Source organism: Apis mellifera, linkage group LG11 (assembly GCF_003254395.2).
Source record: "Apis mellifera strain DH4 linkage group LG11, Amel_HAv3.1, whole genome shotgun sequence".
NCBI lineage: Eukaryota > Metazoa > Arthropoda > Insecta > Hymenoptera > Apidae > Apis > Apis mellifera.
In genome coordinates, this window is record NC_037648.1 from 566,084 (window position 1) to 593,375 (window position 27,292).

Here is a 27,292-nt window from a genome sequence, read left to right on the forward strand (position 1 = left end):
TAAATAACATACATTCTTTTTTTAAAAATATACATAATAATATTTATGCTAATTTATTACAGAAAAATATAAAACGTATTTATTATAATTTACTAAATTTTTTTCAATTCACATATAATAAATATTGCATATAATTAAAATAAAACATGCAAATAGTAAGTAATAATAAACAAAAAAATAAGAAGTTTCTTTTATATTAAAATTTTTAAATATAAAAATTTGATTAATATATAGTAATAATAACAATAATACAAAATAAACTGAATTAAAAAATGTCAGAAGGTACAATCTCGTTTTTTATTCCAAAATGATTCTATATCCTCGTAAACCTTAACAATAGGAAAATTATAATGAAGAGCCTCACAAATACGACAATAGTGTCGTGAAATACTACCAAAATAACCATGTTCATTGATTACTTTGTAATATTTACGCCATTCGTGAAATTCGAAATATTTGTCATCATGTTGATTAAGGTAACGAATGTAATTTGCCAAAGCCATTGGATTTGCAAAATCATTAACATGGAGAAATGAATGTGGTGGTAATAATTTCTCACAATCTTTTTTTGATGCACCCATTATTACTGGAATTGCTAATTTATGATAACCATGCCAAAATACTTTTTCTGTTATATATTCTTTACAATTTGAATTTTCAAAAGCTAAATAAAATTTATATGCATTTAAAACAGAACAATCTCTATCGAAATGACCTGGACACGCAGTCGTATTACCGTTTAAACATTTTCCATATATGTCAAGATCATTACTGAAAATTAGTTTTAATTCCTTAATATATTTCCATCGTCCATTCGTGCCTGCACAATTACTACCCATCACAGTGACTAGTTTAGTTTTTAATTTTTTTATCACATCCTTTGAAAAATTTATTTCTGGTGAGTGTATAAACGATGTAGAAATCGTTCTACCGTAAGGTACTGGCACATCGCTATTCATTCGATAAGTCATTGACCAGTTAAATAAACCATTATATTTGAATAATTGTTGATTTCCATAAAGAAAAGTATGCATTGGTGATTCATCAGTTAAAAAAATCCATCTTTGGTTCCATCGAGTTCTAGTCGGTAATTCCAACGCGCTCCGTGTCAAATGTAAATGAAATACAACTGCATCTGCTATATCTAAATCTTTAGATTGGTAGCTCAATACACATCGATTAACTGTACAATTATTCCATGGTGAAAATCTAAAATGAAATATATGAAATATGAAATAAAAATCATATTTAAATTTAAACTTAAATTTATATAGTAATTTATTATTATTTAAATTAATAATTGCTTATATATATATAATTAGATATTTTTAATATACTTGTAATATATTAACTTTTTATTTGTAAAACGCTTGATATGCCTGCGTTCCAAAAACTTTCCATGTTTCCAAATTAAAATCAAATATGGTTCCTTTTTTTTATTTATAACCGTTGGCGGTAAACTACCTTCAGAAGACAAAAGCCATCTTCCAAGTAAAGATGTTTTATCAGTCTGATACGAATAAAGGCGCGAATTAATAATGCTATAACTGCTATTAAAAACTCTATAAAACTTGTTTTATCATTAATATTTTTATATAAATTTAAATTCTTTTATTTTCGTAATAGTTTGATTAAATAATAATAGAAAACTAATTTTAATCAAAGACACACATACCTGTTCTTTTGTAAAATTTCGTTTTCTTGATAAAATCACTAAACTTTCTTTCGTTTGCTTTCGATGTTCTATTTGTTTTATAAATACATCTTTATAAACTTTTTTATTAAGCAAATTTGGAAAATTAATAAAAATAACACAAAAAATTGTACAACCAATACATAAAATTAATAGTATTTTCAAATATTGTGAAATTCCGAGCATCGCGCTTTAAACTTTTTCGACGACAGAATATTAACCGAAGCATATCGGTACTTAATGCGTTTGCGTTCTTATTCTTTATGAATTGCTTTTCTATTTTAAAATTACTCTCTTGAATGAAATGAAATTACTAATTAATAAGACACGCTATTCAAACGTTGTTGTTAGAACGATATGAATTTTTGTTGTTAATCTGAAGATTAATGAAATGTAATGAGGTGATGGATGAAAAGATGTTTAGAAGAAAGAAACAGGTCTGACCAACAACTGAGACTACCTTTGACGTGTGTTGCAAGTAATCGTCGATCTCGATTGTCTTGGTTAACCAAGTGTAACGATTCGTGTAGCAAATTGTTAACGTTATTTTCTGCAGTAATAAAAAAATCGCATTCTTTGTTATTTTTTTGTTATTTTTTCAAAAAAAATTTAAGTTCATTAAAATAAAATATATATATTAAAAATGAATGAAAAAATAATTCTTAATAGCTTATAGTTTATTTAAAGCTATTAATATCTTTTTTTAATAAGTTTGTTACTTTAATTTAATATTATTCATCAATTATATCAATTGTGAACATATTGAAGATTATGTTTGGATTTCAAAGTTCGCGCTTCTATAATTGAATTCTTTAATATTTGTAATAAAAATAAATATGAAACTATTTATTTTTTAAATATATTGATCGTAAATATATTAATATATTTTTATAAATATATTTAATAGTACACATATTAAATATTTAAATTTTAACCACTAAAAATCGAATTATTTTCGTTGACACAAATTTGATATATAATTGAAATTATATTGTTGTATTAACATGAATATTGTCATTAAAAGATAAAAATTATTTGTAAGTAATTTTAATCGATATGTAAAAAAATTACAATAACACATAATAAAAGTATAATAAAAAATTGATAAATCCTTAACCAAATAAATTTAGTTTAATATATACATATATCTAAATAGTTATATATATAGTTATATATATTATATAAATTTTGTACCTTTTTTAATTTTTTGATAAGTGCACAATATTTAAAAATTGTAATCAATTTATATTTATTATATAAATTATGATCAATTTTATATGTATTATATCGGTAAATGTTTTAATTATATACATAGTTTTATATAAAATCATATAGGTTGGCAATAGTTAGGAAATTTTTTGAAGAAAAGTTTTTCTTTCTTTTATTGTTCAGTTACTAGTGAATAGCACGTGTAAGAGATAAATAACAATGAGAATGTTAGATGACAAAGTTAAAGATGATAATAATGAAGATATAGATTGTTTGAATTTTAATGATTTATCAAAGGAACATATATTACAATGTGTTAACATTATTTGTCATTTAACTGAAGAAAAATTGAAAAGTAACAATGCATTGTTTGAAGATGAAAGTCAATCAATTTTCATGCAAGTAACATGTATCAGAGTACCTAAAACTCCAAGAAGATTTATGAGAATGTAAGTTTATATATTTTGAATATATCTATCTTTTTTAAATAAATAACAAATTATTTTTATATATATTAAATTTAATATAACGCATATTTATGATACATATTCAATATATTTTTTGATTTTTATGAAAAATCATGATAATGATTTAATAAAAAAATTTTATTTATTATACAATTTATTTTTAGATTACTACCATATTCAATAATATCATCAAATGATGAAGTTGCACTTTTTGTTGGTGATCTCCAAAGAGGGAGAAGAAGAGATTATGAACCAACAATAGAATATTATGAAAATTTATTACGCAAACATGGTTGTACAAAAATAAAAAGCATAATACCAATGAATCAAGTAAAAACTGAATATGATCAATATGAATTAAAAAGAAAACTTGTGGGCAGCTATGATTATTTTCTTGTAGATGGAAAAATAGCTGGTCATTTATCTCATTTATTGGGAAAAGAATTTTATAAAAAAAGAAAATTACCAACATCTATTAGAATGCTGAGTAAAGATTTAAAACATGAAATAGAATATGCTTTAAGGAAAACTGTTATGCAAATTCATTCTTATGGTGATACACATATAGTTCAAGTTGGACATACTTTTATGAAGAAGAAAGAAATTTTAGAAAATATACTAGCAACATGTCGTTATTTATCTAAAAATTATCCAGGTGGTTGGGTTAATATTCGTTCTATTCGTATTAAAACATCTATTAGTCTTGGTCTACCAATATATATGACATTGAGTAAATATTAATTCTATATTTAATTTTAATTTTTATAAAAATGATATAAATATATTCATATATATTCAATATTTTTCTTTATATATATTTATATAATAATATAATATAATATATTTATATATTATTCTATATTGTTTTAGAAAATAAATGCTTAGTTGATGTGCCAGTAATGCAACCTAGAAGACCAAAAGCATATCATAATGTATCAGGAGAATTAACTACTGCACCTGGTATTGCTACTGTAACTGTTACTCCTGAAGGAGATATTACTGTTAAAAAAATTAAAAGGAGAATCTTTCTTCAAAAGAAAAATTTACAAAATAAATAAAATTCACCAAATAAAAAAATTATGATTATTTTTATATTACTTTATTAAATCTAGTAAACAAAGTTAAAAAATTATTCTTCTACTTATTATTATCTTAAACATTTGTTCTATTTAAAATTTGTAATTATTGCACTTGAAATTTTATATATTTAACAATATGTATTTTAATTAAATATTTTTTTATATCTACTTATATGAAAAAAACAAAAACATTCTACTTGTAATACTAATAATTAATATAAAATAGTCTGATCTTTCTTAGAAATACTTTGATAACCATTTGCTGGCATTGTTGGAATGTTATTTGAAATACCATTTGTATTTTGAATATATTTATATGTGTTTACAGCATTTGTGACGACTTCTATTTCTTGAAAATTCTGAAGTCTTTGAATATCTTCATCTTTTCTCAACCTAGTATTGGGCAGTTTTCTTAATTTTACAATTTGATTAGGTTCAATATTCAATTCTTGACAACATATACGAATTAATGTTTGGTATGATAAATCATTTTGTGGTAATTCTATTTCTATGAAATCTGGATCAGGAGCATCAGCTATACGAATTTTTAATACCAATTCTAAAATAAAAAATGTAAATAATTATATATAATGTGTTATATTTTATTTATATATTTTTTATTTTATTGTTTTAACAATATTCATATATAAAGATCAAAATAATAAATAATAAAATATAAATTTCTCACCATCTTGATATAAACCATTATTTCTTATTTTAGAAATTCCTGAATCTATAGTTCCATGTACATAATCATTTTTAATATATTTGGGTATCATGTTATGTACTGCTGGTTCACTTAAAACTCTTTGAGAATCAGTTGGCATATCTAAAAGCTGTAAAATTTGTGGATTGGTACATAAAAATGCTGGTGTTTCTCCAATTTCAGATCTTATATTCTTATCTGCACCATTTTTTAACAATAAAGCAGCTACATCTAAGTAGCCTTTTTTACATGCCCAATGTAAAGGAGTCCTTAAAGGAGAAATACTAATTATGTTATTGTTTTGAATAAAGACACATTATATGTTTTTACTATCATCATATATTTTATATATTAGCTATTTGAAAAACATATGTAAAAGCATATTTATGTTCAAAAATATATATAAAAATTTTATATAATAAATTATGAAAATAAAATACCATCCATTAACAGAGTGTCGTGTATTAACATCAACACCTAAATTAAGTAATTCTTGAACAACATCAGTATCACCAACACAAGCTGCTTTTCTTAATCGTTCTTCCAATATTCTTTTATTTTCCATATTATCATAACTCATAAATAAGTCTACAAGTTTCACATTTTTTTCCATTTCGAGTTTTTCTAGGACATTTTGAAAGTACAAAGAATAGCATTACTTGAATGATGATAGGTGTTTGAGGGATTCAAACTTGATTCTATCTAAGCGCCGCGAGTGGTAACTTAGAAGAGTCTTGTAATAGATATACAATCAGATATATCTTTTTTAAATATTAAAAATTTTTCAGGATTAAAAAATTAAATATTGATTTAATTTTCAATTTTTTGCTAAATAGAATAATACAATAATGTTTATTATTATAAATAATTTAAATTTATTTCGACTAATTAAGAATATTTTTTAATTATGTTTTAATTATGTAATATTTGATATAATAAATTTATAACAATAATAACATTTATAACAATAATAATAATTAAGATTTAATATAGTCAAATTAAAATATTTATTACAATAATGCACTATGGAAATTAATTCCAGTTGAACTTTACGCCACCTGGAAACAGATATTGTATCACAATAATTATCCACTAGCTAAATTTTACCTAGCCTATCGCCATTTTAGAATAAAAATTTGTTTTAAGAGCAATTGACATTTGTTAGCTTCGTTGTTATTTATATTATTAATTCTTCGATATAGTTGTATTTGAGATAATAAATTGAAAAATGGGCGAAGATTATAATGGAGGTAAGTATTTTAAAGGTATTTTTAGAGATCTTTGTTAAATATACTGTGCTTTTTGCCACTGTTCCCGCGTTACAGCCAGGTAAATAAGTCGGGTGGATGATTGTAATGGCCGGAGAAACATTCACGAGAATAGTAAACATATCTTGAAGCGTGCTCTTTTAATAACTCTGAGAAAATCTTAAACCATCAAACATTTAATTAATTTTAACGAATAAGATAACATTTGAATATTTTTTGCAAGATCTTGTGAATTTATCGATAACCTGAAAATAAGCATCTACGAAGATTATTCTTATGGGTACATTTTTCATTATATTTATAGAAAATAATATATCACTTTAATAAGTTTGCACTATCTTATTAATTTATTTCTTTATACATTAGGAAAATGTTCATGATTTTTAAGATTGTAATTTTGATTTTTTAGATTTAAGTAACAAATATATATAGCATATATATATATATATTATATTGTTACATTATTATGTGATATATATATATATATATATATATATATATATATATATTATAAATAAATTATATAGATAATAATTGGAAGTTATTTATGTATAAAATTATAAGATTTGATATTTAAGATTATATATATTAAGATTAATTTTTTAAATAAAATAATTTTATTAAAAAATGTATTGCAAACTATTAAAAAATTTACAAATCATAAACTTTCATTATAAGTATAATTTTTTTATTTATATTAAAAATATAATATAAATTTTTGCATTTTTTATGTATTTTTTATGTAATTTTTGTATGTTTCTATAGATCGAGACCGTCAAGATCGTGAAAAGGATAGAGATAGGGATAGAGATCGTGATAGAAGACACAGATCTCGTAGTAGAGATCGTAGAAAACGTTCTCGTTCGCGTTCTAAAGATCGAAGAGATAGAAAAAGAAGTAGTTCACCTAAAAAAAGTCGCAGTTCTAGAAGAAGAAAAGCATCTCTTTATTGGGATGTTCCACCACCTGGATTTGAACATATTACTCCTTTGCAGGTATAGTTGATATGTTAAACTTTATTGCAATTATAAATAAAAGAAATTTTATGGAAATTTCTATTTAATTTTAATTATAATTATAACAGTATAAAGCTATGCAAGCTGCAGGACAAATACCTGCAAACATTGTGGCAGATACACCGCAAGCAGCTGTACCAGTTGTTGGCAGTACAATAACTCGTCAAGCAAGGAGACTTTATGTAGGAAACATTCCATTTGGTGTGACTGAAGAAGAAATGATGGAGTTTTTTAATCAACAAATGCATCTATCTGGTCTTGCTCAAGCTGCTGGAAATCCAGTATTAGCATGTCAGATCAATTTAGATAAAAACTTTGCTTTCTTAGAGGTATAACAAAATTTACTTGAGAATCAAATTTTGAAATTAATAATTTATATAATTCCATAACGAAGTATTCATAAAAATCGTTTTAGTTCCGTTCAATAGATGAAACAACACAAGCTATGGCATTTGATAGTATCAACTTCAAAGGACAAAGTTTAAAAATAAGAAGACCACATGATTATCAGCCAATGCCAGGAATGACTGATAATCCAAGTATGAACGTGCCAGGTACGGTTCCCGGTATGTTATATACATACTTTTTATATTTTTATATAATTTTAAAATATTTAGTTTTTATGTTATGTAATGAATAATATATATTTTATTTTTATAGATTCACCTCACAAGATCTTCATTGGTGGTTTACCCAATTACTTGAATGAGGAACAGGTATGCAAACAAGTCTATAACACAGTTTCGTTAATTGCACACCTTTGGAAGCAGTTTTTATTCACTGATGTCTATTATTTTTCATGAAAAATTGAATAAATATATTAAGTATACATACAAAGAACATCAGAGATTAAAACAACTGCATTGCTGTAATAACAATGCTGTAGGATTACTTTGAACATATGCTAGTTCTCAGCATTGTGAGTTATACCAAAGGATTAAATTATTACATAGGTATTTAGCTATTTAGCGGAGATCAAACTTTCGAAGATGGTATCATCTGCCCAAATGCCATAGAGGTATGTATGTGTATCCATTGGATTCCAGCGTTGATTAGGTTTTATTTAGCTAGGTGGCTCCAATTCCATTTGTTTCTTTGGTCAAGTTTAAGGTAGAATTTCGTCTCGTATTTCTTCTCAAAATACCATGATTAGATAGTGGTTAGGGAATTGGTTAGAGGCGTTGCAGCATTCAGATGGTATGCAGTCGCAGCAGTCGTATTTCTTTTACAATCTTTCTAGGAACATCGTGGACCCAGCCAAGGGAATACGAAATTTTTCAATAAGTGACTGAAAAAGGAAGGGATAGGAGGGGAGAAGAGGAGTAGTTACACTCAAAACAAACATGCAAAATTGTTAGGCAAAAATCGCTTTAAAAGTGAAAGTTCTTCATATTTTCACTCTTACAGAATGAGTTTGATTTTATCTAGTGGTATTATATACAAAAAGATTTTTTAAGACTATAACAGACGAATCAATCAATTTTATCTAGCATATCAGTTTTTTTGTTTTTTGTCTTGATGGGATTACAGGGTCAACACATAATCTTATGTGCATCTGGTAACAGCTCCAAGTCTTTTGGCATCTATTCTTTTCAGGAGTATCTTTTCTCTTGCAGCTGTTTTCTTTACAGGCTTTTACAGGCTTTACAGCTCTTCGTCCTTGTGCCTTGTTACGTTTACAGGTTACGCGAACGAACTTATGTGTTCGAGTATCAGTAATGTGCATTAATACAAAGACAAAGTGCAAAGAGAAAGTAAGAAAAATAAAAGTCGGTAAATGTGAAAAAAAACGTCGGAAAAGTTAACAATGTGATATTAAAGTGATACATTGTTGGAATAATACAATCACAAAAAATATAACCATTTGGTTATTATATAGTAACTGTGGACTGATACCAGTGCCCTTTCTCCCCATTTCTTAGCTTAGGGTTGCGCCGATCAAAAGCATTTGCTTACCACTACCACTACTTCTACCACTACTTCTACCACTACTACTACTACTGAACATGACAAAATACCACACTGCCTGGAGAGAGGCTAGCCCAGTCCCTCGAGGCAAGTACTTATATCATTTTCATGCCTTCGTATTGGGCTTATGCGATTTTTGCAGCCCCCTTTCTGAAGATCTTGGTTCTTCTAAGTAAATGGTGCGTTTTCTAATTGGATAGTTTTTTATTGATAATAGCGTGTTGCTTACTCACAAGGATTAATAACATGATAGGGAATGTTGATTGATTTCTTGGAGATTTTTTAATAGGAATTAATCTTATTATTTCTGTAATTACTTAAAATAGTAATAATTAATCTTCTAAATATTATAGTGTATATATGTAGTATATGTATATCCAAATATATATATGATGGTTTTCTAATGGGTTCTTCATTGGAATGCCTTGATAGTATATAATTTCTTAGATATTTTAAGATATGTTAGGTTTTCAAGACATTTTTTGTCTTGAAAAAATTGAATTGATTATGAAAACTTGTGATAAAATTACATAGATTATATTTATTTGAAAGTTTTGATTTCCAAATATGAGGATGAATAAGTTTTTATGAATGCAACATGCTGTTATCTCTGCTTCAGAGTTTTCAGTACTTCTTGGAAATGGAAAGACGTAAGTAATCTTAAGGTACATGTTTTTTGAAGAGAAAATTAATATAAATATAAGGAAAATCTACATTTGAAGAGCAAGAATATTCAAAACATTGAGATCTGTTCCAGACTGGAGTAAAACTTTTGTATGTAAGAAAGACATTAAATGAAAATGATAAATGAAATTCTCGAGATATAATTTATGCATTTTTATAAAAAATTTATTATTCTTGGATTATGCAACTTTCATATAATTTAATTTCTTAAAAATTATTAAATTTCAAATTAAATTTAATCTTAATAATTTAGTAATTTGAATATAAATTAACTTTATATTTTAATTTTAACAAATAAAATAAAATATATAGTTATATTTAACATGATTATCTGTATATCATATGTTTAATTCAAAACATTCTTTTGTTAATCACATTTAAAATTTTATATATATGTGTAAGTTACACATATGTTAAGTAAATAGTTGTCAAATGTATTGTATATAATTTGTATAAAGTATAAACAAGTTTTGCTTCATATGAAATCTTATAATATTATGAAATTTTGATTATATTATATAATATATAATGTGTATATTTATATTCTTTATATATTTGTATATATATTCGTATTTAAATCATATAATTTTATTTTTTCTTACATTATTTACAATATATATTATATTATATTATTTACAATTATATTATATTATACTATTTATATACATTATATTTTTATGAATATTAAAATTTATATATAAAATTTTTCATTTTTTTAAATTTTGGAGTATTATAAAAATGAAATTATATTTACATTTATATTTAGATGCTCTCATAAAAATTAATTTATTATAATGTTTAATTAATTTAAATCAGTAGATTTTTAATAATATTTAAAATTACTTAAAATAATATATAGTTAAATCTCATATTTTTAATATACAGTAAACATGTTAAATTATTAATTATTACATTTTAATAGTAAAAAATATCTATATTAATATTATATATTAATTATATTGAAAAATATAAAATTTATAATAAATATAAATTATAAATTAGATTTAAAAGTTGCATAGTTTATCATGAATTTATATTAATATTATATGATTAAATAAGTAATGTAATTTCTACAATACAGGTGAAGGAGTTACTGATGAGTTTTGGACAACTAAGAGCATTCAATCTAGTAAAGGATTCAGCTACAGGTCTATCCAAGGGTTATGCATTCTGCGAATACGTTGATGTATCAATGACTGATCAAGCAATTGCTGGATTAAATGGAATGCAGTTAGGAGACAAGAAACTGATTGTTCAACGAGCTAGTGTTGGTGCCAAGAATCCTATGATTGGTGCACAAGCTCCAGTCCAAATTCAGGTGCCTGGACTATCAATGGTGGGCACAAGTGGACCTGCTACTGAGGTAATAATTTGAATTATAATTTATTACATTTACGTATTATATTTATCTATTTTTGTATTAAATTATAATTTTTGAATTATATTATAAAAAATTGGATTAAAAAAAATATTTTATTATATATAGGTTCTTTGTTTGCTAAATATGGTAACACCAGAAGAATTAATGGAAGAAGAAGAATATGAAGATATTTTAGAAGACATCAAAGAAGAATGTAATAAATATGGCGTGGTTCGATCTGTGGAAATACCCAGACCTATAGAAGGAGTTGATGTACCTGGATGTGGGAAAGTATGTTATTCAATATAAATGTTTTAATTTATTTTAATTTTAAGTAATGTATTAACAAAATTTTTATGTTATAGGTATTTGTCGAATTTAATAGCGTGATTGATTGTCAGAAAGCACAGCAGACTCTAACAGGACGAAAATTCAATAATCGCGTTGTTGTAACATCGTATTTTGATCCTGACAAATATCATCGCAGAGAATTTTAAAAAATAGGTTTTCTTTCTTTCATACTAATTACTAATTGACTCCAGTGTATAATATATATATTAAACGAATAATATATCTAATGAGTCCAAAAATTAATAATTCTCTTTTATCAAAATGTACAAAATGAAATGTAATTGATTTTCAATCATACATGCATTAAATGGTAATTGTAATTGTTGTAATTTACGTATCTTTCGATGATATAACCGTATAAGTAATTCATAATTTATAAAATTGCTAATAAAGAAAGAAAAAAAAAATAATATAAAGGATACCATTGTATAAATAGAGGTATCACTTTTTTTTCAATCAAATAATAAAAATAGTAGTAACAAAAATAAACTAATCATATATAATAATTAAAAAAAAATAAACTATTGTTAAAACAGAATTACATAAAAATAAATAATGAATTATCCATATGTTTATATAAAATTTTTTCTGTAAAAATATTTTAATATTTTAATATTTGATCTATGTTGAAGTATAAGAATGATACAATAAGTATTAATAATTAATATTGTGTGTATTTAATATAAATCAAGCTTCATTTTGTAATGCAGGTTGATATGAATGTCTTTCTTCAACCTCAGCATTATCAACTACAAATTTTTGTAATAACACATAAAGTCCACCACCACCAACTAATATACTGATTCCTATCAAAAGTACTATGGACCACGCTGGTATTACGGTTCCCCCTAAAAAATTTGATTTTATTATTAATATATATTATTTTTTCTATACTCTTTTATTATCATTTTTACTTACAATAATAACGTCTCGTAATTGTTTTTCGACCTTTCAAAATTTTACGTCTCGCTTCGACACCATCCATAAAGATTCCCATAATTACTATTCAAAATGAATAATTTATAGGATACATTATTTTTTAATACATACATTTTTTTTATAAAATTATGAAATTATTTATATATAAATAATAAATTATATACTAGTTTTATTAATATACAATTGTAAAAATTATACATTCGATAATAATTGGATATTTATTCAATATAAGGAACAAAATATGAATGACTTTATAAAAATTTGGAAAAAATAAAAATATCTCGTTGCTAAGATGATATGAGACGAATATTTTATTTTTTCCTGCAAGTTTTTTATAGTTAATTGGAACTATCTTTTAAATGCATATATTTTGTAAAATATAGATAAAAGAACAAATAATGGAAGAAAGTCAAAGAAATAAAAAAGATAGAATATCGAAATCAATATGCATCTTTAGAATATCGTAAATAAAATACATAAAAAAAGGGAAAAGAAATAGTAGAAGAAGAATAAAAATAGTATAGGAATATCGGTACTATCTCATGTTTGGACAAGCTTCTTGGATAATTGAAGCTTCGATTTATTTGCATAATAGAATATGCAAGATTTTGAATTCGTGTGATGCTATAAGGAACATAATATTATGCGAGAAGGATAAAAAATATTTCCAATTAATTTGAGAATGCCATATGGAAAATTCATTAAGTATTTTACTCAAAATTTTTGTATTTTAAAATTCGCATTTTAAGGTTACAAGTTCAAACAAGTTTCTTATATTAATTTTTTTGTGAAATTCTTTTTCGTTCATTATTTATTAATGATTATTGATGATTTATAGTGATTAATTTATTATAAATTTATTAATCATTAATATAATAAATAATTAACGGAAAAGAATTTTATGTTATAAAAAAAACAAATAATTAATGAATTTTCTGTGTCATCTTCAAATTGGGAATGAAATATTTTTTGTCTTTCTCACATAATATTATTTTTCTTGATGTGACGTCATACGATTTCGAATACCTCTTTACATATTCTGTTATACTAATAACAAGTCAAAGCTTCAATGATCTAAACATGAGATGGCGCTAATATGCAATTCTTACTTTTTTAAATATAAAAAATGCATTATTTAAAAATTGGTCTTTAATACTGAGGATCAATTCTTATCCTATTTTCATTCTTTCTCTATTATTTGTTACCTTTTCTTTTATTTATATTCTGGAGATTTTTGGAGACGCTAATTAATTTCAATATTTTTATCCTATTTCTGCCTTTCTAAAGTTATTTGCTTTTTTTGTTTACATTACTTCTGATATGTGATATGGATCACAGAAGAAATAAATGTGGAATATTTAAACACACTTGTATCGATTCTTTTTCAAAATTACAATGGATGTTAATTTTTAATATTATTATAATTTAATATTAATATAAAAAAATATATATATTATATTCTCAATTTTAAAATGTATACAATTGTTTATTCACTCATAATTATAATTTAAACTATAATATTTCTTTTATTTTTTATTTATAATTTTAATTTTCATTATTAATAAAATTGTAATTTCATTGTGAATCAAATTTTAAAAACCTGAAGCATGGACAAAAAATGTATTTCATATTTATATTTTTGATCTATTTTATATTTTTGTATCAGTATTTTCTTTACTTATCTAATAATACTATCTCTTTAAAAAATGCTCAAATTTGTCATTTAATTTGTCATAAAACTTGTCATCCAGTTAATTAATTAAAAATCACAAAATGATTCATTTGCTTGTTTGCATAATAATGTAAAATAAGTTTGAACTTTTTAAAAGGATGATACTATTAAAAAAATAAATAAAAATAAAAATTGTTATTATAAATTTAGTAAAATATAATTTAAGATATAATATACACAGAAATATAATAATATATTGATATAAATATAATTATTATTTATAAATAATATATAATTTTAATTTTAAGGATATTTGAAATATAATATAATTTATATAATAAATATATATACTTACGTAGACCAATAGTAAGATAACATAATAACTTTTTGGAACACATTTTTTTTAATTTAAAATATACACGTTAAAAAAACGAATACGATTAAAAATACTTAAAAAGACAGGTAAAGTATCTAGATGAGTAATCACGTTCGAATCATATATAGGATAAAATAAAGATATGGATTCATAAACGTATGAATCAACGCAATGATAAGAAATATTGATAACAAGTAGAAATCTTATCTTTTTTCACAACACTGATAAAAGAAATTTTTTATACGAACACTTATTGTATAGTTTTAAACATAACTTTATTAATTAAAAATTTCAATTTATTAATTATTTGCAAACAAATATTATAAATTGTTGAATAATTATATTTTTGTATAAGTAAATATTTAATTATATCATCTTTATTACAGATTTTATTTTAATTCTTCTATAAACGAAGATAAAAAATAATAAAAAAATAAAAAATAAAAAATTAAATTATAAATAATTATTTAAATAAATATGAAAAGAAAACAAAAAGTTTAGTTAAAATAAATTTATACACGCATAATATAATGTATGTACATAGTTTATATAAAATACTTAATCCGACATTGTACACTATTGATTTAAGACTATTTAAAATATTAACAATTAAACTTTCTGCTCGATATTGAATAATAGTCTAAAAGAAATGTGGAAATCCAGAATATTTTTGGAATTTGACGGTTCGGATATAAAGCAGATTATCGGGAGCAGGTCGAAGATTCAGGTGAGTATGGGTAGGATCTATTAAACAGAAAAAATTTATAGTCAGTTAATATTTTTTTTTTTAATTGCATACTGATATTTTATTAAATAGAAATCAAGGAAACTGAGTTACAAGTTATTAACTCATTACAAGATCGTTGTAATATTAGATTAGCCGATACCAACGTGAAAAAAATCTTCAATTAAATGTGAAATGAAAGAACTATCCTTTCCCTAATAATAATGTATGAAATAAAATGACATAAAATTGGATATAATGTCAAATAACAAATATTACATAATTAAAAGTGAACATCTCAGTGATATTTGATGTAATTGTTTATTTTAATCCTTTGAAATATTTATTTTAAATATGATAAAATTTAATTAAATTTTATCTTTAATAGTATTTTATAAATTAAATTTATAAAATAAGCGAGCGGTAGTAATATATCTTTATAGAAGCGTTTCAAAGGATCATGATATCGAAACAGCATTTAAAATGTTGGTATCGACGTATTTTATATGCTGACTCGAATAATTAAATATATTGCATTTGTTTTTTTTTTTTTCTTTTTTTTTTTTATATAATATTAAAGTAATTTACGGCGAAAATAAAGCTCTATGCAACTTACGAATATAATTACCATCAAAATGTAAATTGAAATAGCTGGCACATATACAAGGCTTTCCAAAAACATCACGTTTCACAATAACAAGCTCCTCTCTGCCTTAAAACGGCAATACTCGCATCGTCTCTCTCCTTCCAGTTCTTTTCTTCATCTAGTTTAGCTATCATATTACTTTTAATACATTCTCTCTCCCATTTTTTAATTTTCTAGAAAGTGTAGTTTCCCTGGTATCATTGTGATCATTTTTCCTCTCATATTTTTTTTAATGTGTATTCAGCACCATATAATTTCAAGAAAACCTTCGCGTAAAGTATACGTTTTCTTTTTTTTTTTTATTTTCTCGTCTCTGTACCCGTCTCGAGTGCACCCTGTTGGCGCAATTCCAAAGTCGCCGCACTTTAAGGCAATTGCTTGACGACACTGCAATATGGTCGAAGAATATCAAATCTGCTGATTTATTGCAGAAAAGATACACTTCGACATGTACAGTACTATGTGATCGCATATTCTTCATTAACACGCAAATTCCGTGCGTTATTAATATATTTCACAAATATTTCACGAAAAAATAAATCGTTAAATATATATATATATATATATATATATATATATATGAAACGTATATGACGTATTAACACGTAAATTCGATTTTTTTTCCAAAATTAATTATACTTTCGCACGACTGTTGAATATGAATTTGTGCATTAATGTTTCAAGTCGCGCATATACTGTACATATCCGGTACCGTAAAAATATCACAAAGAAATGATTATTTGAACAATCAATAAAATGTATTAATTTATATTGCCAGACAATTAGTTAATATAGAGTTAAACATTACCTAGTAACAAAAATTATTCGTTTATTGATTCGTATATAAATATAAACATGGAAATAAAGGGAGAAAATGCAATGTATAAAATATACAAATGTAGTACTAGGAAGTAAATCATACTTAAAAACAAATTTTTCAATTTTAAATTTTACTCATTCAACAAAATTGATACGGCAGTTATTACACAAATAATTATTTTAAATTCTACACACATTTTTGGATTTTTCTTATTACGAGGAAGAATAAATAAAACATAATAATAATAAATAAAACAAGATCTTATAACATAATATCGAGTATAAGAAAATAAATATATATTATTGTTATTATTCTTAATCACGTTGATCGTTCTTCGATTATTTCGTTGCGTGCAATATACCTTTTCAGAATGCATAATTCCATTTCATGGATATTATAAGTTTCGTATTTTCCAGTTGTATGCATTCGTTTTAAAATTTACAGAAACACGTAATAAACAAGCATGTTCTATATTACATTGGAGACAATATAGAATTAAACAAAAATAAATATAAATAATACTGTAAAAGACTTACATCATATAAGTACTAATGTTCTCCGCAATTATTCATAACAATATTAAATATTTTATCATTGAATTACTTATGACAAAAAAAAAAAAAAAAAAAAAAAAAAAGAAACGCGAAGACAATTTTTTTCTATAAATATACGAAACAAATTATCGATAAAGAAAAATTTTTTTACCGTAGATAATAGAACGTTTAATAATTTTCTATAATTTACCTACATTAGAAGTGTCTATAACATTGGACATTAATTGTCATAGGTTTCTCATCTAAATACGAATTCTTTTGTGCCTAAGCTACAACCTATATGCAATCAAAATCATTTCGTAATTTCATTTGAAATATCGTATTATTGGATGGCATAATGGTTTTTTTTTAAGATAATTGAGAATATTTTAATGAATTTTTGTTTATAAGTTAGTTGACGTTATTATTCGAATTATTCGAAGAATTACTCATTGAAATGCATTTAGAATTAATAACTATTATTATCGTATTTCTTAAACTCTATTGCAAAGTGTTCTTATGTTGGCTCAACGTATTGCTACTGATTACTTTATTTTCCATTTTAATTCTTATCACTTTTTATAAAGTGACAATTCGTTTTTTTTCGTTTATTATATATACTTGAAATTATTTTCTCTCTTCATGTTTCCTTTTTTTTTTTTTTTTTTTTTTTAATAATTCAGTCAAGTTTATTATTGCGTTTGCAAAAAACGCTATTCTATTTTCATTGCAGAATTAGAGAATTAAATATATGTAAGATATTTTCCGATATATATTTTTATCCCGTGGCCAAATATTAATTTTATATTCATAAATATCATAATATTATATATTATATATAATATGTTTTTATTATTATATATTCTATATAACATCACATAAATTAAGTTTTATTATATTTTCAGAAATTTACGAAATTGTATACAAGAACAAGTTCTTATTTGCTCATACGTGCCTATCTGATCGCATTTATTACGTTACGTATCTCTAGCTGCGGAGCAATGACAGCGGCATTTCTGTTAAAAGTTATCGCTGGTTAATAGTGGTGTTCATATTAATAAATAGATACCGCCAACATCATTGAACATATCTTTAATACATGTACATATGTATATATATATATAATATATGTATATACATACATACATACATACATATATATATACATATATATTATATATATATATAATAAATTGTTGTATTACCGAATAATCGTATATCTTTTACGAACTAAATTTTTAGGTTTAAATTTAAGTTTACCTTGTGGCTAGCTGATAGTATGATCCGATGTAGTTTTCTTCGTTTCACTTAATGGCGTAGAACAAATATTCGTCGAGGAAGATGAAACACGGTCCTTTGATAGATTACCGTTTGGAGTTAATTTGCAGTTTTCTTCATTTCTTTTTTTACTACTATGTTCCACTATATTATTATCAGCAATTTTATTTGCTTCATAATTCTCATTCTTTGTTTGTTCTTTCAAATTTTCGCAACCATGTGTATCGCTGTTTCTTTCTATAATATTTTCATTAATCAATACTTCTTTGAATGTAGCTAAAGTTTTACGGAGTGTTATACAGAAACCTCTGGACGCTGGTATTAATGGAAATTCTGGTAAAATTTTGTTATCTAAAACATTAATAAAAATTTATTATTATATTTCATTTAAAAAAAAAAACTATTAAAACTATTGGATATTTTAATGTAGATTAATTAAGGAAAAAAAAAAAAAAAGAAAAAGAAAAAAAAAGAAATTGCAACATACCAACATCGGATATTTGTTTAAAAGTAGTAGGTGTTACTGGAGATAATGGATGTTGATTATTATGTTGTTCAGAAATTTCCATCCACAATTCTAAACGTTGCAGCAATTTTTTTGCATGTCTTTTGAAATGTTCAATGATAATATCTTTAAATACAGGAGGTGGATGTTGTAATAATTTAGTTTGAGCTTGAACCAATTTCAATACAACCATTTCATTGTACATTCTTGAATTTTCTTTTCCTTGTTGAGAACCTTTTTGTTTGTCAAATCCAGCTTCATTAAAATATGGTTCGGGTACGAGAATAAGGCCTTGAATTGAAACTATAACTTGCAATAGAGTTGAAGAACTTGTCCATACTTCTGTTCCACGACCAGACCAAGTTCCGAGTAAACTTACACATACTTTACCATCTTCGTATAGATTAGGATTTAACCTATCATTACAGTAAGAAATATAATGGCAAAGTGGTGGAGCAGCAGGATAATCAGCGGATAATTGAAAATCAAAAAGAAAAAGACCATCTTCATATGGTGTTTTCTCAGGTCCACGAAACATTACAGAATACAAGTCTATTCTATCTTCAAATCCTTTTACCCATATACCGGGTGGAAGAGAACTCTTCAAAAGCTTTAATTCTTTAGAAACAGTTCTGAAAAAGTTTGTAGGATCCGTAGGCTGAAACATTGTTAATTTAAATTTATGACTATCTGGTGCAGTCTCTTCTATAGAAAATCCTTCCCCTTCTGCATATACTGGTGGTGGGATTTCTATGGAACATTCTGATGGTTCTTGTAACAATTCTATACGTTTTTCTTCTTCTTTCTTTTGTTTCTTCAAAGGTGACGATCCCTTTTCAGCATCAGATAATGACATCTTTGATAATCCGAATCGTCTAGAAACTTCTGCATGCGCCAATACGAGTTGTGCCTTTATTAGAGTACATAATTTAACACAAACTTGAGAACTAGCTACGTGAGAACTCGTTATATGCATTTGAGACTTGGAAATTTTACTCGTTTCTGATTTTTCTACTGAACGATCAGGTACATTATTTACATCCTCGCTAAGTAGAAATTCTCCACTTGATTCACTAGAACCCGATTCTTTCTTTGAATTTTCTGCAGAATATAATCCAGAATCCTCAGGATTAGGATTAACGTTAATAAATAAACGATCAATTGATTCTTCATCTTTTATATTTTTTTTATTGGTAATTTCATCGTTTTTATTTTCCGTAGATTCTGTCATGTCTGTTACAGTAGTAATAATTTTTTCACAAAGATTACTTCCTGATTGTACTATATTATTAGAATTTTCTGTACTGTTTTTATCTATATTTTCTTCCGATCCATCAGATTTATGTGTAAATAATCTTGTTACTTGATCCGCCATACGTTGTGCTACATTTGCTCGACCACGTTCTCGGACTCTTTCCAGAAGTCCTTGAAAATGACATTCGTGAAAAAAAGAAGTACCCATAAGTTTATCCATGTATCGACAATCTTTATATACTTCTAATAATTTTCTCATAACTTCAGTTGTTTGAAGTGAAGGATTTTGAGTAAAAATTTCTTCCAATCTAGACATTGCAATGCGAGCTTTTTCGATGTGTGCGGCCAGTTTTGGTTTTATATTTTCTAATTCTGTTTGTTCTGTACCATCTGTATCAGCAATAAAGCAGTCTTCCAATTCTGTTTCCCATGATGCGTCAGACGATACATCGTCCCATAGTTCTCCTTCGTCACTATCATATTCACCTACTTTATACAAATCTTGAGGCCAACACATACTTACATGTCCATCAACCCACCACACTTTAACTCGTCCTTCTGGATAATTATCTAGAACTTGACCAGCAGTACAACCAGCATCTTCACCTTCAAAATTAGCTATTCGAATTACTAATGTACCTGGTCTATATTGAAAGTCTGGATGATCTTTTAAATCATACACACTAACTTCACGTTCTTCTAGTAAAGTTGGTCTACAAAATATTTATATATTTATATTTATATTTAGTTTTAATATTTTTTTTTAATAAAACTGATTCAATTAAGAATATATTAGTTAGTTAAATACTTACTGGGGACTTTGAGTAGAAGTATATGTTTTAAACCATTTTATTTTAGCTGTTCTACCTTGATGATCAACACTTTGAACTACACCATACATTCTAGATTCTTCTTTTTGATCAACTACAAAATCACCTGGGAAGAATTCTTTATCATCTAAATGATGAATTGGATAAAGTTGTGTTGATGGAATACCTAAAAGAGAAATAAAAGTTATTCAAATTTTATATTACTAAAAAATGTAATAAATAATGTGTAATAAATGAGAAAAAATCATATACAAGAAAAAAGATTTATAAAATTTACCAAATTCTACTGAACCATCTTGCCATACAACATTAGCTTTTGTACTTGTAGATAATGTTTCAACAACAATTTTAGTTCCTGCAATTAGTGGGACTGGTGGAACTTTTTTTCTTGCTTTACAAAGCTTCTTCTTCTTTAATACCTTTGTCATTAAAGCTGGACCCTTTTTCTTTTTACCCATAGATGACATACTGGAACATCCACTAGATACCTACATAATAATATTAATTAATTTTCAAGTTTATTATAAATTGTATAACAATTTGAAAAAATCTAATTAAAAAAAATCTTACTGAAGCACTATCGCTTTGCGATCCAGTATCTTCTGTATCCCAATCATCTGAACTTTCAGTATTCTGATTTTGTACTGGAGGCATTAAGGTATTATTGCTTGTTATATTTTGTAAATTATTAATATTATTGTGAGCATTTTCTTCTGTTTGTTGTTCATTAACTTTATCTTTGTCTTTTTCCTTCTTTTTATCTTCAGCTGGCTTTGTAACACTGATATTTGGACGTGTTTTCTTTGGACTATGTTTAGGAACTTGAAAAATGTCTCTTTGTTGCTTTCTCCATTGTTCTCTTGTAATGACATTTTCATCACCTTTAATCACATAAAAATTTCGATCCCCTACTTGGACAGTAGATGGTTCAAAAACATTCAATAATTTTAATTTTTTCAAATTTTCTCCTTGAACTACAAATTTTGGTTGAGCTTGATCTGACCAAGCACCATCCTTTGAATATGCTCTACACTGCCAATGCACTCCTACCCAATCTGTTTCTACCTTTTCTACAATTACTTTTGTTAATTTCTGTGGCTTAGATTTTCTCTTTGCTTTCATTTCTTTTGTACATGTAATCCATTGTGCATCTTCTAGGCAGTGAACTGGTCCCCATAAACTTTGACCAGGATAAAATTCAGAAGAATGAGGAAAATCATTGTCCTAAAAAATTTTTATTGTATTTTTGATCAAACAATTATTCTGGATTTGATTCTTACATTATCACGTCTCTCCTCTAATTGTCCTAAGACACGAGAATCTGTTTCATTTATAACGCAACGAGATCCATCGGGTGTAGTAAGCCATAATTTAAAATTTGCCATTTTTATACCACCAACCCATGAATCCATGCAAACAGCTATATCTGTTGCAAATTCCTATAGATAAATGTATGAGTTAATTTTATAATAAAATAAGCATTATAAATGCACAATTACATACTTCCAAAGGAACTAAATCTTCACTCCTAATATTGGTAAGAACTTGTTTAGTACCAATCACTTGAACACAGGCAGTAAGCTCAATATCTCTACAATATCCTCTTTGTGTATCCTTTCCTTTAATCATTCGACGTACAACATCTCCTGGCATAAGTGTTCTGTCTGCTAAATGTACCTATAAATAAAAAATAAATTAAAAAGTAACTTTTATAATAATGAAAAATCACCGTTATTATATCAAATATGGATTCAAATTTGAACGTAACATTCAATTGTAGATATCATTAGTATGACAGGTGTCGCTTTGCATAAAATTAAAAACAAATATAATAAAAGAAAAGAAATGACATAGTAAAATATTAAAAATCATTTAATATATAATCTATTATTTTTAAGAAAAATGTTTTCTTATTATATTAAATGTTAAATACCTTCTTTGAGCTGACCAATTCCTCGACACCGGAGGGATGCCAGACCACGCGAATCTCGCCCTTTTTTCTTTTCGGGCTCTCTTCGCTGTCAGAACTTTCTTCGGATAAATCCTGATCGTCATTTTCCATAACGATTCCAAACACAACGTTTCCTTTCTTATCCACACGATAGACAACATCTTCGTAAAAGTACTGGCACTCTACGCCAAAGTTCGTAGCCATCTTTCCTCTAATCACTGAGTACTCGCTCTCTGCCGACGACGGCTGACAGAAGGTTACACGGCGCAACGGTTACGGCGCACGTCGCAAGCAAGGAACTTGACTCCGACCCCGAACCCGACCCCAACCCCGACTTAAAATCCACCGATTTGAGATGCCTTTTGATTGTTCTCACCGATCGAGTTGTTATCGACTTGTTTCAAATCGAGAATTGTTCATTTCTCAATCGTCATTTCAAAGCATCTGTCAAAATAAAATTAAATTTAATTTCTTATTAAGTATATATATATATATGTATGTATATATAAATTTATAATGTATATATGTATAGTTCGCGTATAAAATATATACATGTATTAGCATGCATGTATGTATGTAAAAAGGTAGTTGATAAATTTATCTTGTTTGGAAGCAGCTTCAATTTAACAAATACAATATAAGAGGTTATATGTATATATACATATATATTTCTTATATATGTATATCTGGTATATGCATGCCATTCAAAATGATACAAATTAATCTTCGGCTTTCATGAAAAAAAAATTGTTTTTTTTTAAATAATTAAGATTTATATACAAAAATATATATAAATTTAATTATGCATATGTATATAATTTATTTAATTATTTGCATATGTATACAAGCTTAATTATCTAATAAATATGTTTATGTTAATAGTTTATTTTTTTATTCTAGAAGAAATATTTAAATTATAATGAAAATATCTTATTTAATTAAATACATACAATTATGTATTTAATCAAAAATATATATAATATCAATTTTTCATTTTATTATAATTAAAACATCCAATTTTATTTTTTAAAAGAAATCACTTAATTCTAATGAACATTTTTTATTAGGGAGGGAAATTTCTTAAGGACTAGAATAAATAAAAAATACAATTCATTAATAGTTGACTAGATATGTGAATGAATGAACATGTGCTAGAAATGTCTAATTACATAAAGTTTGATTATATCATTAAAGAATAATTTTGTGTAAAATAATTTTTTTAAGTTAAACTGCAAAATGAGTACGTTGAAATCCTTGACCCAAACTTTGTAATATAGTTTGCACTTCATTTTCATTTTGATGGTAAAATACATATGCATCAAATTTCGTTGCTAGATTGCAATTAGTATCTCTAAAGTAAATAAGAAATATATTAATATAAATATTATAATAAAATTATTATATTATATACTTATTATATTAATATAACAAAATTAATTATTATTGCTTATATTAAAACAAAAATTTATTTTACCCTGAAATAAATGCAAAATAATTAGGAATGTTTCCTGTACGACCACAAGATGAAATTTCCATGTAACTTTGTTTACATATCACCTAAATATTTAAATAAAATATATATTATTATGAATACATTATTAAATATTATATATAATAAAAATTGTTTATATACCATGTCATTTGAATCTTGAGTCACTCTAATTCCTAGTTCCAGGCATTCAAATTTCACAGGCACTGATTTTATTTCTTCTGACTTTAATACTTGCAAAATTGCTCTTTCTATTTGTTTAACATCCCCTTTTGTACCAATATATATAGAACCACAATATTTAACAGAGAAACCAGCATTCAATGATTTATTTTCTGATTTAATTATTTCAGTTTTTTCATTTTCATCTTGTATTTCAGAATTAAATCTTTTTAAAATTTTTTTTAAACCTTCAATACCTGAACTTTTTATAAGATGAACAATTGGTGCATATAATTCATAAGTTTTTTTATTACGATGCTGAAAATTATTTAATAATGTTATTGTATAAACTATTAAATAAAATGTATATTATATATATGTACTATATGTATTGTATGTATTAAAAAATTATTATATAGATATATTTTAATATATCTATACATACTTTAATTACATATAAGCAGACTGGTTGACCTACAGTTTTTTTCATAAATTTACGTAATTGTCCTCTAGTATTAGATGTTATAGCATTTCCATTTATTTCATCTAAAATATCTCCAATTTCAACTTTATCCTAAAAGTAAAAATTAAATAAAATTAATATTTTAAATAATTATATTAAATATAATAACAATAATATTATAAAAATTTATGTTCATTATATATTTATTATAAAAAATTATGTTCATTACATCTTCTGCAGCCACAGAATTTTTATCCAAGTTAACTATTAAAGCTCTTCCTTTTGTAAAACTGCAATAATATAAGATTCATAATATTTTTAATGAATAATTACTGATTATTTATCTTTATAAATGTTAATTTCTTACCACACAGAAATACCTAAACTTTTACATGGTACTAATTCCAAAGCCACACATTCTGGTAATTGCCAAGATTCATCTAAAAAGCTACAATTTCGTAAATTCAATTTAAAATTTAATTTACTGCTTTGCAGTAATACTGATAAAAATATTTCTCCAAGAATATTATCTCCCAGAATACTATTTCTATCATAATAGTCAGTAGACATTAATGGTGTTCTGACCTATGAAATTTTAATTAAAAATATTATGTTAAGAAATTAATTTTGTAATATAAAAAAATATACATACCAACATTTCAACTGGCATATGAAGGCACTTTCGTATCAAACATGTTTTAATTAAAAGCCTAAGACGTCCAGTAGGTGTATAAACTTTTGGATTTTTTTTCACTTGCTCAATAACCAAAGAATAAGTGCAACAAGAACTAAAATAATAAAATATTTAATATAAATATTTATAATTTAATAATATATCATATTATATATTTATTATAATATTTACAAAATAAATATTTTATTTTTTAATATAAATAAATATTTAAAATAAATATTTTATTTTTTAAATATTATAATAATATGAAAAATATAATATATAATATAAATTTTCTTTATTATGTTTTTTTCAAACCTAAAATGTTTTTCTGCAATTTCTTCCAACCAATACCAAGCATCAGGTAATTTTGGAAAACCTATTGGATTTAAACGCATCAATATTCCTTTTTGAAAACATTTTTCTAAACTTTTATAAAAAAAAGGTAGATCTTTGTTTTCTTCATCAATCTCAATATCACTTTCAGTTAATTTCTTTGTCCAACCTGAAAATTGTTTTTTTTAATAATTAATTTAATAATAATAAATATTTATTATAGTAGTCTAATTGTTTAATTTTAAAATTTAAAAAAAGAATAAAAAAATATAATATATTTTTAAAAGATTTAATATAAATCTTATTAAAACGAAATATAAAATAAAAAAGAAGAAATCATTATTATAAAATAAAATGATTATTATAAAATATCATAAAATAGATTATATCTTTCATATAATAATTTTAGATGATTAAATATCAAAACTTAAAAATGAAAATATTTATAATTTAATATAAATAATTAATAAAAAAGATATTATTATTCATTATAATAATTTTATTGCTGAAATAATTTTCTAACCTATAAAAATATTATAATTACCTTTCAATTCTTTAATAAGAGGATTTGAGACCGTCATGGCATTATCAACTTGAATTATTGTCAAACATCAATAATATTTTTATTAAATAAACTAGTCAGAAATTCTTAACGATCAAAAGAAATATCATTTTCAATTAATTTATTTATATATTATTGTTTTAACAATATAAAAGAATATTCGTTATACATCAAACGTCACGTTTACTGAATATATTTTATTTATAATGATGTTGTACATATATAATATAATACATATAGGATATAATACTTGCATTATTATAAAAGATAAAATTTAC

General features: G+C 24.7%; 7 protein-coding genes and 1 long non-coding RNA gene across 16 annotated transcripts; 3 read left to right on the forward strand and 5 right to left on the reverse strand.

The window, feature by feature from the left end:
• Positions 1-231: 231 nt before the first annotated feature.
• On the reverse strand, positions 232-2,925 carry LOC107965266 (glycoprotein 3-alpha-L-fucosyltransferase A). Of its 5 annotated transcripts, XM_016915269.2 has the most exons (5): positions 2,888-2,925; positions 2,154-2,243; positions 1,676-2,069; positions 1,338-1,510; positions 232-1,209 (listed from the first exon to the last, which is right to left on the reverse strand). In XM_016915269.2, the coding sequence occupies exons 3-5, from the start codon at positions 1,877-1,879 to the stop codon at positions 276-278; spliced, it is 1,311 nt and encodes a 436-aa protein (XP_016770758.1). In that variant the 5' UTR covers positions 1,880-2,069; positions 2,154-2,243; positions 2,888-2,925; the 3' UTR covers positions 232-275. The 5 variants fall into 5 exon arrangements, with proteins under 5 accessions (XP_016770758.1, XP_016770756.1, XP_016770759.1 ...); XM_016915267.2 differs by having other exon boundaries at positions 1,676-2,243; positions 2,888-2,922; XM_016915270.2 differs by lacking the exon at positions 2,888-2,925 and having other exon boundaries at positions 1,676-1,987; positions 2,154-2,299.
• Positions 2,926-3,068: 143 nt separating this feature from the next.
• LOC551532 (ribosomal L1 domain-containing protein 1) lies at positions 3,069-4,501 on the forward strand. Its single transcript, XM_623927.6, has 3 exons — positions 3,069-3,351; positions 3,534-4,099; positions 4,240-4,501. Exons 1-3 carry the CDS (start codon positions 3,122-3,124, stop codon positions 4,425-4,427), a joined length of 984 nt encoding a protein of 327 aa, XP_623930.2. The 5' UTR covers positions 3,069-3,121; the 3' UTR covers positions 4,428-4,501.
• Positions 4,453-5,855, reverse strand: LOC100577060 (ankyrin repeat domain-containing protein 40). The gene is made up of 3 exons (XM_003249071.3): positions 5,595-5,855; positions 5,137-5,423; positions 4,453-5,007 (listed from the first exon to the last, which is right to left on the reverse strand). Exons 1-3 carry the CDS (start codon positions 5,765-5,767, stop codon positions 4,661-4,663), a joined length of 807 nt encoding a protein of 268 aa, XP_003249119.1. The 5' UTR covers positions 5,768-5,855; the 3' UTR covers positions 4,453-4,660.
• Positions 5,856-6,246: 391 nt separating this feature from the next.
• LOC550656 (splicing factor U2AF 50 kDa subunit) lies at positions 6,247-12,217 on the forward strand. 3 transcript variants are annotated; one of them, XM_026443760.1, is made up of 9 exons: positions 6,258-6,404; positions 6,480-6,702; positions 7,188-7,417; positions 7,507-7,767; positions 7,854-8,004; positions 8,099-8,154; positions 11,172-11,453; positions 11,577-11,741; positions 11,816-12,217. In XM_026443760.1, exons 2-9 carry the CDS (start codon positions 6,699-6,701, stop codon positions 11,945-11,947), a joined length of 1,281 nt encoding a protein of 426 aa, XP_026299545.1. In that variant the 5' UTR covers positions 6,258-6,404; positions 6,480-6,698; the 3' UTR covers positions 11,948-12,217. The 3 variants fall into 3 exon arrangements, with proteins under 3 accessions (XP_623055.1, XP_026299544.1, XP_026299545.1); XM_623052.6 differs by lacking the exon at positions 6,480-6,702 and having other exon boundaries at positions 6,247-6,404; XM_026443759.1 differs by lacking the exon at positions 6,480-6,702 and having other exon boundaries at positions 6,247-6,404; positions 7,854-7,992.
• Positions 12,218-12,449: 232 nt separating this feature from the next.
• LOC724768 lies at positions 12,450-14,925 on the reverse strand. The gene is made up of 3 exons (XM_001120665.5): positions 14,768-14,925; positions 12,720-12,803; positions 12,450-12,649 (listed from the first exon to the last, which is right to left on the reverse strand). Exons 1-3 carry the CDS (start codon positions 14,808-14,810, stop codon positions 12,489-12,491), a joined length of 288 nt encoding a protein of 95 aa, XP_001120665.2. The 5' UTR covers positions 14,811-14,925; the 3' UTR covers positions 12,450-12,488.
• Positions 14,926-15,316: 391 nt separating this feature from the next.
• LOC724799 ((E3-independent) E2 ubiquitin-conjugating enzyme UBE2O) lies at positions 15,317-23,780 on the reverse strand. Of its 3 annotated transcripts, none has more exons than XM_006557462.3 (9): positions 23,312-23,780; positions 22,882-23,055; positions 22,659-22,817; positions 21,949-22,602; positions 21,656-21,866; positions 21,361-21,544; positions 19,277-21,261; positions 18,772-19,140; positions 15,317-15,532 (listed from the first exon to the last, which is right to left on the reverse strand). In XM_006557462.3, exons 1-8 carry the CDS (start codon positions 23,531-23,533, stop codon positions 18,779-18,781), a joined length of 3,951 nt encoding a protein of 1,316 aa, XP_006557525.1. In that variant the 5' UTR covers positions 23,534-23,780; the 3' UTR covers positions 15,317-15,532; positions 18,772-18,778. The 3 variants fall into 3 exon arrangements, with proteins under 3 accessions (XP_006557525.1, XP_001120701.2, XP_006557524.1); XM_001120701.5 differs by lacking the exon at positions 15,317-15,532 and adding an exon at positions 16,396-16,545; XM_006557461.3 differs by lacking the exon at positions 15,317-15,532 and adding an exon at positions 18,162-18,527 and having other exon boundaries at positions 23,312-23,779.
• On the forward strand, positions 15,404-17,619 carry LOC113219076. Its single transcript, XR_003305592.1, has 2 exons — positions 15,404-15,515; positions 15,606-17,619. It is a non-coding gene; the product is annotated as an uncharacterized LOC113219076 (long non-coding RNA).
• A 593-nt stretch (positions 23,781-24,373) lies between the features above and the next one.
• LOC409569 lies at positions 24,374-27,281 on the reverse strand. Its single transcript, XM_397573.7, has 9 exons — positions 26,997-27,281; positions 26,435-26,621; positions 26,096-26,231; positions 25,811-26,028; positions 25,673-25,733; positions 25,426-25,554; positions 24,963-25,298; positions 24,804-24,886; positions 24,374-24,680 (listed from the first exon to the last, which is right to left on the reverse strand). The coding sequence occupies exons 1-9, from the start codon at positions 27,031-27,033 to the stop codon at positions 24,554-24,556; spliced, it is 1,314 nt and encodes a 437-aa protein (XP_397573.4). The 5' UTR covers positions 27,034-27,281; the 3' UTR covers positions 24,374-24,553.
• Between the last annotated feature and the right edge of the window lie 11 nt (positions 27,282-27,292).

Excerpts from the sequence above, each read along its gene's own strand:
- LOC107965266 (XM_016915269.2), bottom strand. The coding sequence starts at position 1,879 with ATGCTCGGAATTTCACAATATTTGAAAATACTATTAATTTTATGTATT. Across the intron at positions 1,511-1,675 it reads GAAATTTTACAAAAGAACAG|ACTGATAAAACATCTTTACT; the intron begins GTATGTGTGTCT and ends TATTCGTATCAG. Across the intron at positions 1,210-1,337 it reads AAAAAGTTAATATATTACAA|ATTTTCACCATGGAATAATT; the intron begins GTATATTAAAAA and ends ATTTCATTTTAG.
- LOC551532 (XM_623927.6), top strand. The coding sequence starts at position 3,122 with ATGAGAATGTTAGATGACAAAGTTAAAGATGATAATAATGAAGATATA. Across the intron at positions 3,352-3,533 it reads CCAAGAAGATTTATGAGAAT|ATTACTACCATATTCAATAA; the intron begins GTAAGTTTATAT and ends ATTTATTTTTAG. Across the intron at positions 4,100-4,239 it reads ACCAATATATATGACATTGA|AAAATAAATGCTTAGTTGAT; the intron begins GTAAATATTAAT and ends ATATTGTTTTAG.
- LOC100577060 (XM_003249071.3), bottom strand. The coding sequence starts at position 5,767 with ATGGAAAAAAATGTGAAACTTGTAGACTTATTTATGAGTTATGATAAT. Across the intron at positions 5,424-5,594 it reads CGACACTCTGTTAATGGATG|GACTCCTTTACATTGGGCAT; the intron begins GTATTTTATTTT and ends TTCTCCTTTAAG. Across the intron at positions 5,008-5,136 it reads TAATGGTTTATATCAAGATG|AATTGGTATTAAAAATTCGT; the intron begins GTGAGAAATTTA and ends TTTTTATTTTAG.
- LOC550656 (XM_623052.6), top strand. The coding sequence starts at position 6,383 with ATGGGCGAAGATTATAATGGAG. Across the intron at positions 6,405-7,187 it reads GGGCGAAGATTATAATGGAG|ATCGAGACCGTCAAGATCGT; the intron begins GTAAGTATTTTA and ends ATGTTTCTATAG. Across the intron at positions 11,454-11,576 it reads CAAGTGGACCTGCTACTGAG|GTTCTTTGTTTGCTAAATAT; the intron begins GTAATAATTTGA and ends TATTATATATAG.
- LOC724768 (XM_001120665.5), bottom strand. The coding sequence starts at position 14,810 with ATGTGTTCCAAAAAGTTATTATGTTATCTTACTATTGGTCTAC. Across the intron at positions 12,804-14,767 it reads TTATCTTACTATTGGTCTAC|TAATTATGGGAATCTTTATG; the intron begins GTAAGTATATAT and ends CATTTTGAATAG. Across the intron at positions 12,650-12,719 it reads AATTACGAGACGTTATTATT|GGGGAACCGTAATACCAGCG; the intron begins GTAAGTAAAAAT and ends CAAATTTTTTAG.
- LOC724799 (XM_006557462.3), bottom strand. The coding sequence starts at position 23,533 with ATGGCTACGAACTTTGGCGTAGAGTGCCAGTACTTTTACGAAGATGTT. Across the intron at positions 21,545-21,655 it reads AGATGGTTCAGTAGAATTTG|GTATTCCATCAACACAACTT; the intron begins GTAAATTTTATA and ends TTTCTCTTTTAG. Across the intron at positions 21,262-21,360 it reads ACTTCTACTCAAAGTCCCCA|ACCAACTTTACTAGAAGAAC; the intron begins GTAAGTATTTAA and ends AATATTTTGTAG.
- LOC409569 (XM_397573.7), bottom strand. The coding sequence starts at position 27,033 with ATGACGGTCTCAAATCCTCTTATTAAAGAATTGAAAG. Across the intron at positions 26,232-26,434 it reads ATTGCAGAAAAACATTTTAG|TTCTTGTTGCACTTATTCTT; the intron begins GTTTGAAAAAAA and ends TTATTATTTTAG. Across the intron at positions 25,734-25,810 it reads AGTTTAGGTATTTCTGTGTG|TTTTACAAAAGGAAGAGCTT; the intron begins GTAAGAAATTAA and ends ATATTATTGCAG.